This window comes from Hirundo rustica, chromosome 1 (assembly GCF_015227805.2).
Source record: "Hirundo rustica isolate bHirRus1 chromosome 1, bHirRus1.pri.v3, whole genome shotgun sequence".
Taxonomy (NCBI): Eukaryota; Metazoa; Chordata; class Aves; order Passeriformes; family Hirundinidae; genus Hirundo; species Hirundo rustica.
Genome location: NC_053450.1, coordinates 90,558,323 through 90,572,360, shown reverse-complemented (window position 1 = coordinate 90,572,360; position 14,038 = coordinate 90,558,323). Strand labels below are relative to the sequence as shown.

At 42.1% G+C, this 14,038-nt stretch overlaps 1 protein-coding gene across 1 annotated transcript; it reads left to right on the top strand.

Annotated features, from left to right (window-relative positions):
• Positions 1 to 1,135: 1,135 nt before the first annotated feature.
• Positions 1,136 to 6,739, top strand: LOC120763757 (transmembrane protein 14C-like). The gene is made up of 5 exons (XM_040087310.2): positions 1,136 to 1,205; positions 1,414 to 1,497; positions 3,980 to 4,081; positions 5,900 to 5,987; positions 6,171 to 6,739. The coding sequence occupies exons 2-5, from the start codon at positions 1,422 to 1,424 to the stop codon at positions 6,226 to 6,228; spliced, it is 324 nt and encodes a 107-aa protein (XP_039943244.1). The 5' UTR covers positions 1,136 to 1,205; positions 1,414 to 1,421; the 3' UTR covers positions 6,229 to 6,739.
• The last annotated feature ends 7,299 nt before the right edge of the window (positions 6,740 to 14,038 follow it).

The window sequence follows — 14,038 nt, the reverse complement described above, 5'->3', positions numbered from 1 at the left end:
CAGGGAGCGGCATCAACTGAGCCCCAAGTGAGTTCAGCACTCCAGCAGCTGAGGATTTCTTCCAGTTTTCCTGCTTCCTCTCTTGGGGAATCCCTGTGCTGGATCACAAACCAGAGCCCAGTGAAGCTTGAACCTCGTTGAAAAGGAAATCCCATCCAGCGTAGCTTAGATACGTATTGGTTGTGGCACTTTGCACAGGGGGAGGAGATACCTACTTAAACCACTGAGGCCAACAAAGGAATTAAACTGCTCCCCACTTTCTGACCATTAGGCTAATGAATAAAGATGGCAAAATTTGAAATGCAGCTACGGAAAGGTGTATTTTGCAGAAAGTAAGGCCTCTCATGCTTTCTATTATGAACTGGAATCGAACCCCCTCAGATTAGGGATCTGGCTACAGGAGTACTTTTTCTTTCTATATAGTGAAATGTCCAAGGGAGGAAAATACACAGAAAATTGGAGTAAAATAATGGAGGACCATGTATGTGAAGAAAACCAGTTTCAGTGCTCGAAAAAGAGAAACAGTTTAGCTTTGCAGGCAATTATAAACATATCTACGGTTTTTTCCAGATTAAAAAAAAAAATCCAAAACATTTTCTTTACAAGATGTTTTCCATCTCCCACTGTTCTAAAGCAGAAGACTGCTTTTTCTGGTGCGCTAGTTTGTAATTTGGAGCTCCTAGAAATCCTGTACGTGTTCCACACAAGAGCTATCCTGAAATTACTGAATACAGCCAGAAGCAGCCTGTAAGCTGCCCAGAGTTGTAGCTCATGCTACACCAAAACCCAACCCCAAATTCTCAGCTGTACCACGTAACCCCACTTCTGGATGAGGACCGGGATGGATTTGGTGCGCACGACTGCAGTTCTGCGGGAGCTTTGCCCCTCACTGAACATGAGCACAAAGCCTGGTCTGTACTGAGCCATTTGTAGGCACCAGGGCTTGCTCGGGCATCCCGGCCTCCCGCCGTGCCGAGGGATTCCCGGGAGCGCTGCAGGTGGGTGGAAAGACACCAAAGCCCGGCTGCGGGGGGCACCCTGCCCTGCCTCTTCGTGGGTTTTCACTTGGGTTTTGTACCCGGAGCTTTTCTCCCTTTCTCTCCGAACGGGCGGAAAAGGGAAGCTCTGGGCGGTGCGCGGCTCCCTCGCCTCCCCTTCCGCCGCCTGCTCCGCCCCGGTTGCTGCGGAGCGGGGCCGCTGCGCAGGTGAGGCCGCACGGTGCCCCGTGCCCCCGGGCTGCCTTGCCATCAAAGCCCGCTCCGTCCCCTGGGCTCGCCTCAGGGCTTGGGCTTAGGCTTTTCCTTGCTCGTGGAAAAGCCCGCCACGGCAAAATGCTTTGCTTTTTTTTTTTTCTTTTTCCTCCCCTGAAAAAGGTTAAGAGGTGCTGATCTTCACCCCAGTTTTCTCTTCCAGTTTTCGGCATGGCAGTGGACTGGCTCGGCTTTGGCTACGCCGCCCTGGTGGCATCAGGAGGGATCATTGGCTATGCGAAAGCAGGTAGGGTGCCGAAAGGGGCTTCTGTCTGCCTCCCTCTCCCCCCCCAGCCCCTCCTCCCTCTCCCCAATAACTTGGTGAGAGCTGGGCAGCTTTTTACGAAAGCCTCTCTATCTCGAAGTTGACCCATATGTAAATTTTATCGGTTTGTGCCATGTGCTGATTACTTGCTGCTGTTGGGGTGTGGTGCATTTTGAGTTGAGCTGGTGCTTTGGGCTGATAAGGCCCTAATCTGCCGTCTGGTGGATGCTGATATCTGCACTACGCTCTTTGGGTGAGCTGTCGTGTAATTTTGCTTCAGAAAGGCTTTATACCCCTGCTGTTTAAAATACAAGCATTATATAAGTGTTCTGTGTCTTCAAATGACAAAAATTTATTCCCATTTTAATCTTTGATGATAACGGTATACTGCAAGCTGCAGGGAGCTTTCAGAACTATCTTTTCTCCAAACAGAGCTGAATAGTGCAAATCAGTTCTTAAACTTGTTTCTCTTCTGGGCTCTGCATCATAAGCTTACCCTCTGACCTACTGCTTTAATTTCCGGGCCTTTTTCTGAGTTTCCCCTCCTCCAGACAGAACTGTGGATTCATGTCTGCTGCAACACTGTCTCTTTTGGCTTTGACAATCCCTGAGCCATCTTAGTTTTTACGCTAGGAAGGGGCATTGCTGAAGTCAGTAAGACTCTTACCAGTGCATTTGACTACATAGCTGCTAGTGCCTATTCCATTCTGTTTTCCATTGGCTTGGATTTATCCTTTGGGTTGTGAGTGGAGTTTAGGACAGAAGGGACAGTACTGAGAACTTAAGTAACTAATTGCATCTGTATTTCTCCAAGGCTAGTATGAAATGATGGGTATCTGTCTTGTCCTGTGGAACCCGATTGGGAGGACATGGTTATGCTCAGGCAAGGGAATCCACGTCACAGGATTATTGAAGGGGAACAGAAACTCGTATGGTGACTGCTGGAGAAAGGGAAAAAAAAAACAAAAACAAAACAAAAAACCCCACCCCACAACCATACAAAGGAGCCATTGTATCCTTATTAATAACTTGGAGAAGCCAAAAGAACATGGAACTTGCACGCATAGAAGTTGATCTGATCTGTTGTAAGTTTATCTGATCAGATCTAAGTTGATCTGTTCTTTTACAGCCAGCTCTTTCTACCCACACAGACAGGGGGCAGTAGTAGGTGCCTGTGGATGAACATGAGAACATGGCAATCAAAGAGTGAGTGAGTGAGTGATTCATTGATTGATTTTTCTGTCTTCATTTAGCGAGTTCTCTGGGTCCCTGTGTTTTGAGATGTAGGAACTTCTTGAGCCAGCGGTGATGTGGTTGTCCTAGTACGTGTAGGTGTCAGAGCTACTTAACAATGCCTTGAGGTAAAATTCAAGGATGTGATGGATGTTTCTTGGCTCCCAGACATGTGGCAAGCATTGTGGCTATCACAGATTTTTTTTTAGTTCATATTCTGTGCAAAGCAGCCACCTACTAGAGTGTGCACCTTTTCCTTGCACATGTACAAGTATATCAGGTGCTTTCTATCATCTTTGTCTCTTGCTTTTTATATCAAAAGCAGGATATAAAGCAATATTACAGCAACCTTGTTGATGATTAAAAAATTATTACTTTCTGGAAGCAATATGCAGTCCTCCTTTAACATTGAGAGGAGCTATTTATCAGCTTAGTTTTTCAGTCTCAAATCTTTGAAAGATGATCTTCAGAAACAGAATGTATAAAGAACCACTTTCAGTAGCATTAAGTCCTTAATTCTCCATTAGCCTTATGGAGGGCATTCACCACTCACAGTGATCGTGCTACTTCATTACTTGATATATTCTGTAAATCACCAATTTAGATGTGGTGTCCTTTTTTTTCTGGTAGCTTGGGTTTATCGTTTATACTGTGGACTTGATTCAAAGTTTAAGTGATTTCAGGGAACCTTCTTCCAAAGTCTGCAGTTACTTTTGGATCCAATCTCAGGTGTATTTAGGAGATATGACCTCTCTTGTTCAACTGCACCCTACTACTTGGAAATTCTTTGAATGCTCTCCTGCCCAATTCCACCCACGTGTCCTTTCTTCTGACCTTAAATCCTTACAATTTAGTCCGACTTTACTGCCTTTCAAGGAATTTTCATAATATTGTTTTGAAACAACGTGCTTCAGTTTGTGCAAGGAAAACACCAATTCCTTTGTTTTTCTCACTATTCTTTCAATCATGAATGTATTAATGGCTTTGCTGTTAGAGAACTAAATACTAATTCTATATGTATCTTATGCAAGAGTAATTGAAGTGTTTCTTGGTGCTGATCAGCATGGTCTCAATATCTTAAAAAATCCCTTCTCTAATCTTCATTATGACAATGAATGATGAATGCCCATCTTTTACTTTTATAATTTTTGCTGTTTTGCAAAACAGGAAAGCTGCTGACCAAGGTAATTTTTTAAGTTTCTAATCAATGGATTATCTTCTACTTATTCAGGCAGTGTTCCATCACTAGCTGCTGGCCTTTTCTTTGGGAGTTTGGCCGGACTGGGTGCTTATCAGGTCTCACAGAATCCAAATAACATTTGGGTTTCTCTGAGTAAGTAATTTAAAATTTTATTTAGAAAATATTCTATTTACTCTGTATATTTAAAATGAGTACCAGAAAGTCTTCACAGAAGAGTTAAACACAGATAGTTTTACAAATCTAACTTTACTGAACTGATTGCTGCCAACATGGATCTGTCTGGTACTGATGTGTTTCAAGGCTCACAGTGCAACAGAAGTGCTAATAAATGGATTTCTGACCTCTTTTTGGCTGGATCCTCCTACTTTGAGCATCCTGCAGGAGGCTGTAACATTTTGGGAAGTGAGATTCCCCTTCAGACTGACCATGCCCCTAGCAGACTGTTTTATTATGACAGAGAATGGCAGAGATTGTGATTGGCTTATTTTTATATATGACAAATATGTGAAATTACAAAGGTGTTGATGCCTGGGGAGAATTAAGAGAGAAGCAAGCTTCAATAATGCTGTTTCTTCCTTCTCGGAATTGGAGCTTCCCTTCCCCCCGATGAGAGAAGGTAACTGTGGAGAGTTGCTGCTCAGTCAGTGTTTAAAGAGCCACCACTGACTACAGCATTTTCTGGCTGAAGCAGTGACATAGCATCTGGCTCTCTGACTTGTGAAAGTCGGGAGTGAAGGGGGAAGGCCCGGCATTTCTCTTCACTTCAGCTTTGTTTACAGGCAATCAGCTTCCACATCTACTGGCCAGGCCAAAAGCTGTGCCTTCATAACCTGCTGATACAGCAAGCTTAGGATGTGTGAGGTCAAGTGTTTTCCCAAGTGCAAGAGACAGATACATTTCTGTAACTCAGTAGCATATGGAGTCTTTTCCTGTTCATGCTTTAAAGTTTTTGCAGGAGTTGTGTTCTACTGCTGTTTGAAACAAAATTCCATTGTGAGGTGTGCACATTTTGAAGACTGCCTACTAATTAGAACGTTAAGCATTTTAATACTGAAATATTTTCGTTTTATTGTGTGTTAGACTATGGTCCCAGCCTCTTACATACCCCATTACCTGAGATTAATACGTGTCAGTGACGATATTTTGGCCGGTGTAAGGGAGGAAGGGTGTCATGCCTAGGACTGAAGATGAACTGGATCCTGCAGGACCAGTCATCACATAGAAGCAATGGTAGGGGATAAAAGAGTTGTTGAAACAACATGTGTGTAGCTGTTCCCACTGGGTAGCAGATACATAGTAAGGATAAGGATTTCATCAGTGTAAATTTTCCTTACAGTTTTTAGCATTCAGTCTTTATTTGAGATCCCATGTTTCAGGGACTGTCCTTTCTGTCTTACTCAGTCAAGTGTCTCTGGGTCAAATGGTCAGGGACAATTAACTCTCACCGTGGTAATGCTTAGCACACTTCCCTTTTGAAAACATAAATTAGTTAATTCTCAGAACATTACTACAAGTTAGATGTGATGCTACATGTTAGACATGGTTACTACAAGTCAGACAAATGCTCTTTCTATTTTTTGAGAAGTGGGGGAATTATGTGCACAACTTTAGTCATTTGCCTGTGTGGGGAAGGAGTGAGTTCTAGAGCAGTGTATCATAAATTATTTCCAGTCTCAAAAAGAGCATGTTTTGAAAAACAAATTTGAGAAGTGTGTGCAGAAGCATATGGAGTGCACTGTCTGCTAGAACTTGATGTAGAATACTTACTCTTTACAAACTGAAGCATTTTAAGATTTACACAATTTATTGACTCTCTTAGTCCGTCAAGTGAGGTAACCCTGTTTCTCTTTTTACTTGATGCTGCTACTTCTCTCTGTTCTGTTAGTTTTTAATTACATTTCTCCCAAATATGCATCTCTGCTGACTGGACTGTACAATCTCTCATTTAAGTTACATCTGGAGCACTGACTGCCGTCATGGGAACAAGATTTTACCATTCCAGAAAATTCATGCCTGCAGGGCTAATTGCTGGTGTCAGGTACAATACTTTCTTTTAACCTCCTGTGTGTGATTTCTTACTCGCTTAATTAAACTGAGATGGAGTGAATCATATTTTGTGTATTATTTTTGTTCCCGTGCATCACTTACATGAAGTATTTGAAAATTAATTGACAAATTATTGTTATTATTGTTAAATTATATGGTTTTTCCCCTTACACAGTTTGCTAATGGTTGGAAGATTAGCACTGAAGATGTTGGAAAAGCCCCAGGAAAAGTAACTGTTAATTTTACATCTTAATACTTGGAAAAGGAAACCTGATAATGAAGTTGCATGAATGCAGAAGTGAGAAGATGGAAAAATTTTCTGCATCAAGACATTATAAAATTTTTTTTGTAAGGAGGAGTAGAATGATGGGACAGATAGTTTGTACACAAGGTAGATCTGTTTGTGTATAGAGAGAAATTGGTCCTGAGTTTGAGTTTTCTGGACATGTTTCAATGTATTTTAACACTTTCATGGTTTTATATTCCAAAATATACTTCTGACATGTATGAAGTAGAGAGAAGTGTCCTGTAATTAAAAAAATATCTGCAGAGGCACCAGGAGTAACTGGTTAAATACAACAGTGTATCTCAAACCTTTTATACTGGGTATTACAGTGTGCTTTACCTGTTGCATTCTGAATTGACATGCCATGTTTTTATAATGTCAAACTGATCTTGCCTTTTTATTGTGAAATTATGCTAAAATTGTGCTTTTCTATAAGTAAAATTTGTTACAAACCTTTATTTGTCTTTTTTTTTTTGGTACAATTTCTGTGTTTGGGGACAGGGGTATTTTTTTCACCTTGTTTTCTCAGTGGAAGTCTTTGCAGTGGACTGTTAGTATCCAAGTGCTGTCGTTCAATGATGCTTAAAAATCACTTCATGAATGGAGGGACAGAAGATTGAATGATGGGCCTTCATTAAGACTTCATTTAAAAAGTCGGCTGAAAGGAACTTATGCTGTGGATTGAGATTTGTGCTAGGCTAAATGAACAGTTAAATGTGATCTAGACTGTATAACTGGAATAAAATACCTAACACTATGTAATTCTGATCTTACAGGCTTATTTGACAATAGAATGTATCAGCATTTTATTTTTATCTCTTAGGAGAGTGGCTGTGCCTCTTCAAATATGTCTTTACTAGGAAACCTTGGAGTCAGGGTGGTTCCTTGTTCTGCTGTGATGCTTGAGGACTGGAGCGTGGAAGCGGCATGAGTGGCATCTGGTGCTTTTGTTGTCATTCCAACCTTGATTGTTTCTCCTGCACTGAGTCTTGCAGCTCTGTTGTGCAAGCACAGCTCACATGGGCTTAGCACTGTGATGGAAGGGAGAGGCGAGAGATGTGTGAGAGAAAATCCTTTATCAGCTTATTCTGTGGTGATGCATGATTATTGATAAATCAGGATTCCTACAGACTGTAACTCTATTTTAAAGTGATATTTTATGTAGTGACTATGTAGGATTTGGGACCTTTATACCACTGATTATATCAGAACCCTGTCAGCTGCTTAACTTGATAATGGCAAAGCAGTTTTAAATCAACTTACATCTTACACACTTTCCACTTCATAGTGTTTAAAGGAATTTTAACAAAAAAATGCCTCAAACTGCATAAAGCAGATACCAAACTACATAATTTCTCCATTTTGTTGGTCACTTCAATGCTTGTATTTCCTTTTCTGAAAGTGGCATTTAGCAGTATTGAGTCAGAGTGACGCTTCTATTGTGAGTCAATGGTTACCCATATGGTAGTAGACCGGAAGCTGTTATAGTAGAAAGTAGTAATTACAAGCAGATCTATAGATGTTGGGCCAGTTGTGCTGTGTGTTACCAATTCTCTTAGCAAAAGTTATAAAATTAGTTCCAGGTTTTTGAATATTTTTCATATTGTAACCTCTCTTGTTTCCACGTGCTTAATCTGTAAATAACCTGATCGGTACAGGATGAATCTCCAGGGAGCAACACTGAAAACATGTTAAAGCATGTCTGAAATTCTAGTCTCAGTTAAATCATAGTCTCTTTTGACTATACTTAGAGTAAACTCTAACAGAAGTTTTGTAATTATTTATTTAATAATTTAGTAATTTTATATATCACCCCATGTAATTGAATAGAAAACTCCATCACTGATAGAGAATTTTCTAGAGCCATTCAAGAATTTAAGACATAAATATCCTTTTTTCATACTGCCCCTGCTTTTAGTCTGATTTTTAGCTAATTCTAAAAGATTTCTTTCTGAGTTTTTTGGTTTTTTTTTTTCCACTAAGAGTGTTCTTCATGTAAATGGAGATAATTACTTTTGCATTAAATCCGCTGTGGCTCTGCCATGGCTTGAGTGGAACTTCATGTTATGAGTCAGCTTCTACGTGGATTTTGGAAAGAGTCATTTAGTTATTTTTGGGAAATGAACTGCTAAAATAACTCTTAAATTAAGGCTGCTCTGTTGAAAGCACACTCTGAAAATAAAAATATTAGTTTAATATTTCTTACAGTTTCAGCTGTCATCACAGGCTGAAATGAATACCAATTTTTTTTAAAAGGTTCAGGAACAGGAAATTAGTTTTACTATACACCTACTGAGTCACCAGGATTTACCAACTCAGAGTTTAATCACGCACCCGGAACATTATAGAATTGAGAGAAGAAAAGAATTTGAGTTGTCAAATCCTCATTTCCTAGAGTAAGGGCCCAGGTGCTCCATTCCACATCTCCTTGCCTGATAGAAGCTAGGTGGCGAGAGGAGATGTCAGGTATTTTACGCCACTCTTGAGTAGAAGAGGGAATTTCCTAATCACTTTGGTAGGTAAGTGATCTCTTGAAAGTAGGAGTTGGCCCTAATTTTTGTAAAGGGGATGTTTAAGCCTGTCTTGTAATAGCAGTTGCTTACCTTAAGTTCTGGAAAGCAAGAGCTGTTGGGCTCCCTTCAGTTCCTGCTCTGGATGGGTTCAAGTTCCCTTCCCAGGAAAGGGTTCCTTCCCAGACAGTGGGATATGCTTCAGGGAGAATGTTGACAGGGAAAGCCACACCTCAGCCTAGAAGAGATTGCAACGTTCCTGGGGTCTGGAGGAAAAGGATCAACTATTTTTTAAGTCTTTTTTTAAAGCTAAATAGCAACTGGCAAAAATGCAGAAACATTCTGAAGCTGAGCAATGCAACTCAGATTCATCTCTGCCCAGAGTGGAAAATCCATGGGACAACCTAGATTTCACCTGTGTGTTTACTTCTGGTTAGCTCCAGGGTCTCCGGTTCAGGATCTTACCTGTGGTGCCCCAATTGCTGACTCTGAGGCAGCATCTTCATACAGGTTTGAGGTTTTGAATATTACAGAGCATCCAGTTAGTGAAAATGTGAGCAAATATTCGGGGGGGGCAGGGGTGGGGCATCCAAAATACTGGACAATTGAGTAACTCACTTATGGCTTAGTCTTTACAGGTACAACACTGAGACCTCTAGTACAGCAATAATATACTCAGGCTCAATTGCACCACTGAGTTGAGGTTACTCACACATTGATAGATGTCACAACCTAAGCTGTTCTTCCAGGTAATGTGACATTTGCAGGTAGCAAAAAATCTCTTTAATTTAGTACAAATATGTTGTATAGTGTAAGAATTCAGGCAATGTTACACTAATAGTATGGGCAACTGTCTTTCACAAACCAGCAAAGGAGAATGACAGGAGGATGAAAGATGTTTCAAGTGGAATGGTTTCGAAGGGAAGCAGTCATGTGCTGTCCTACTTTATCCTTCGTTCTAAGAATATGGTACAAGCCCGTTTTAATGCAAAGCGAGTCCCCCAACTCTTGTTCTGCTGCAGGCTTTCAAAGTGCAATTTGCCATGTCCCAGTTCTGTCAGTCATTGTGCTGGGGAGCTGTTGGCACTCTGTCATCACCAGCTGAGGGTCAGCCTGTGCTGAAACTAATATGGCCTGAAGTATTACACAATTATCCTTTTGTGGTGTTAAAATTGCTGGCTTCTTGGCATTATAGTCATGCTTTCTGACTGAACAGCTTAATCACCTGGAAAAATGGGAGAGGAAAAAAAGGTCAGGAGAACCTCCAAGCAGTTATGACACGAGGAGGAAAGTCTTTGTTTCTCCAGAATCCCTACAAGTAAAAATGGAAAAATGTTGCATCAGTAATAGCACAGAGACATCTGCCTTTATCTCCTCTCCTGCTTCCTCGAAATGCCATTATGGAACAGATCAAAGTGCTTATGCTTTTATGCAATATCCCCAGCTCAGTCCAGTGCACAAGTGACTTTGGGTGTTCCCTTTAGTCTTGTTGTGCTTCTCTTCCGAAATGTGAAATGGAGATAATGTTTTCTGTATCCCTTCCCCGTCTTTTACATTGCTGTTTTACACAGTGTGTGGCATAAAATATTCCCTGCCCCAGGAACAAGAATTGATATTGTTTTAACGTTGGTAGTTCATACAGTGTTTTGATACTCCTTTAGAAAAACCCCAATGAGAAAAAATACAGTACAACAAAAGTCCCTTTGCCTTATTTCATTAAATGTTAGCATTTGCTAATATATTGCTATTGTATTTTGAGATCCTGTCCTGCAAGCACGGTAACCAAGCGGGATTGAGATTAAGGTTTATACTTAAAATCACAGAATATTCTCAGTTGGAGGCGACCCATGAGCTTCATTGAGGACAACTCCTGATTCCACACAGAACGACCTAAAAGTGAAACTATGTATCTAAAATCCTAGTACAAATGCTTCTTGACGAGAAATAGACTTGGGACTCCCCTCCCCTCCCCTCCCCTCCCCTCCCCTCCCCTCCCCTCCCCTCCCCTCCCCTCCCCTCCCCTCCCCTCCCCTCCCCTCCCCTCCCCTCCCCTCCCCTCCCCTCCCCTCCCCTCCCCTCCCCTCCCCTCCCCCCCCTCCCCTCCCCCCCCCTCCCCTCCCCTCCCCCCCCCTCCCCTCCCCTCCCCTCCCCTCCTCTCCTCTCCTCTCCTCTCCTCTCCTCTCCTCTCCTCTCCTCTCCTCTCCTCTCCTCTCCTCTCCTCTCCTCTCCTCTCCTCTCCTCTCCTCTCCTCTCCTCTCCTCTCCTCTCCTCATCCTCTCCTCTCCTCTCCTCTCCTCTCCTCTCCTCTCCTCTCCTCTCCTCTCCTCTCCTCTCCTCTCCTCTCCTCTCCTCTCCTCTCCTCTCCTCTCCTCTCCTCTCCTCTCCCCTCCCCTTTTTAAAAAATCTTTATTTTATCTCTTTTCATTTTTTTCTCTTTTTCCTTTTTTCTTCCCTCCTTCCCTCCCTCCCTTTCTTTCTCTTTCCCTTTATTTTTTCTTTTTCTCCCCTTCCCCCTTCCCCCCCCCGCCTTTTTTGTAATCTTTTCCATTTTCTCCTTGGTGCTAGTTAGGTTGCTTGGTTGGTTGGTTGGTTTTCCTGCTTTTATTTTTCCGTTTCCCCCTGTGTGTGCGTTAGTCGGTGGCTGGCTGTGCTGGGAACGCCGAGGTTTTGGGATGCTTGGCAGCGCGCAGAGCCGGGAGAGGGCGGCAGCGCGGCTCCGAGGCGGCCGCTGTCAGCCGGGGGAGAAAGACACCCCGCCCACCCCGAGACATGGAGACAAGGAGAAATAACAACCGACCTCATTCCAGTTTTTAATTTCCAATTCCGGTAGGGTTTGCCTACTTGTCGCTGTCTGAGCTGGAACGCAAATGCTTGGCTCTCTCAGCTGAACAGGTCTTTACGTTCTTCATTACCTTTGCCCTGGCCTGAGGAATGAAAGGAAATGATCCTGGGGCAAAAGGGTTTTCTCACCAAGCATGTGTGCAATCCATGGTCGTGCTCCTAAGGAGCTGATAACCACGTGAGGAATGAAAATAAAACCCTTTTGCCACTCTTCTTACACCCCCTGAAAGAAATCTCTTATCTGTATCGGAATATCAGCCCAGTCTTTCTCACCTGTTTACAGCAAGAAACAAAATCTTCGAGTTGTCAGCCTGATTCACAAGCAGAGGGGATTTAGCAGGACAGGCCTCCTTCTCTAAGCACTTCTAGAAAACACATAAGCGTTATAATTTTGTAAGCTGTTGGAATAAATATATATGTAATGAAGGAGAGGGTGTTGGCTAAGTTTCTTTGGATATGTGCTCTTTCAGCAGTGATATAACAATAGATAATGGCTGGGATCAAATTATGTGCTGTTACCTGAAGGCATCCCACCAGTAGGAGAGTTATTGGACGCGCTGAAATTCCTTCTGACCCCTCTGTTCCTCAATAAACCTGCACACAACTTCCTCTGGGGATGGGCCAAGTATTGCTCCATTAGTATGCAGCACCAGAGTCTGCAGGGTGGGAGAATACACACTAGGAGGAGAGAAGAGAGATGAAAAGCAGCAGGAGCGAGGCAAACGCTTTTAAATTCTGGACAGAAGCTTCACTAGGATTCCTGCAGGTCTCTGGTGTCATGACAAGATGTAAAATATTCTGAGGTGAGAGGAAGGTTGGTCTATTTACTCAGGTTCTGTTTCTGTTAAAAAATGAAGCCTAGACTGGGAGGCAGGGAAAATTTTTTATGATAGGGCAAAGAGCCCTAAAATAATAACAATAGGCACCAAGTCACAATCCTAAAACCTTCTGAAAGTGTTCTAATCCATAAAGCTGTTGTGAAAATGATCATTCTGTCTCCCTGTGTGGTTACATAGCCTTGGTGTTTAGCAATGTGCTAGATGCTCCACTCTGCCTTGTTTGTCCTATATGCAACAGTATCTTCAGTTCCCAGACACTACCTCACCTGGCAACCCTGCAGCATTTACATCAGCTTAAGGCCTGTTGCCAGATTTTCTCCCTCATGTGCCACTAGTGTCTCATCCCTGCCAAAAAATAAGGACACTGTGTTCAACTTACACCTATAAATACCATCTAGGTGAATTTATTTTTATATAAATCCATTTATTTATGTGAAAGACAGTAGGTTGTTTGGCACCCAGTTTCTTGGGCATCACAAAGAGCCACTGATCAACACAGACCCAATGTCAGCTACATCCTCCTTATGGCCAGGTGGGCAATTAACACACACATTCATGCTTCTGCATAGCAACACAGTACCATGATTGCACGGGAGTTTTATTTACACTTTTTAAAGCATTTTGTTTGCTTATCTATGGTTTGCTTTTTACTAGTGATAAATACCGAATAACAGTGATAAAAAACAAATAACATTTTCTCCTGTATATCCTATACCCATACTGTCCAGCAAGCAAATAATGCTCAGTATTAGAAGGCAATGTGACTTTCTGAGACAGAGGTGGCAGCAGTCTGCAATTATTCCTGTTCCTTTTAGCTGTCAACCATTAGATTACCAGTTTCTTTAGGGAATGGTGTGTTGCATGGAGGCAGAAAAGATCCACAGATTTTCTTATGATATATTTGATTTACAGAATATATCACACAGGGTGCCCTCCAGGATCAGGACTTGACTCAAAGAGTGTTCGTTTCACATGAGTGTTAACTTTATGGTGTCACCTATTGACACTCTGTTTGCTTTAATCAGGGCTCTCTATAACAAATGCACCGAAAGAGAAGCTAAAAGATGATGGTAAATGCATTCAAATCCTCCCTTATCAACCACAAACAGGGTGTGGTGCTTATGCTAAAAATGCAGCAGCAGGAAAGAGAAGAGTTAACTGTTCAAAAAACCATGTTAAGTGACACCTAATTAGTGCTAATCTCAATATTTTTTCTCTCTCTCTCTCCCCCTCTTTTTTTTTTTTTTTTTTTTTTTTTTTTTGTTCCAGGAGCAGTGAAAGTTTGGGGGAAGGAAGAGTAAGAGGGGTCAGCCTACTGTTAATTGCATCTTGTTTAGCTGGGCCACTGCAGTTGACCTCATTCAAATCTCTGTTGGGTTGACCCTGGCTGGATGTCAGATGCCCACTGAAGCCACTCTTATCACTCCCTTCTCAGCTGCACAGGAGAGAGAAAATATAATGAAAGGATTTAAGGACTAGGAGAGATCACTCACCAATTAATGTCATGAGCAGAACAGACTGGACACAGGGAAAATTAATTTGATTTATTACCAATCAAATCAGAGTA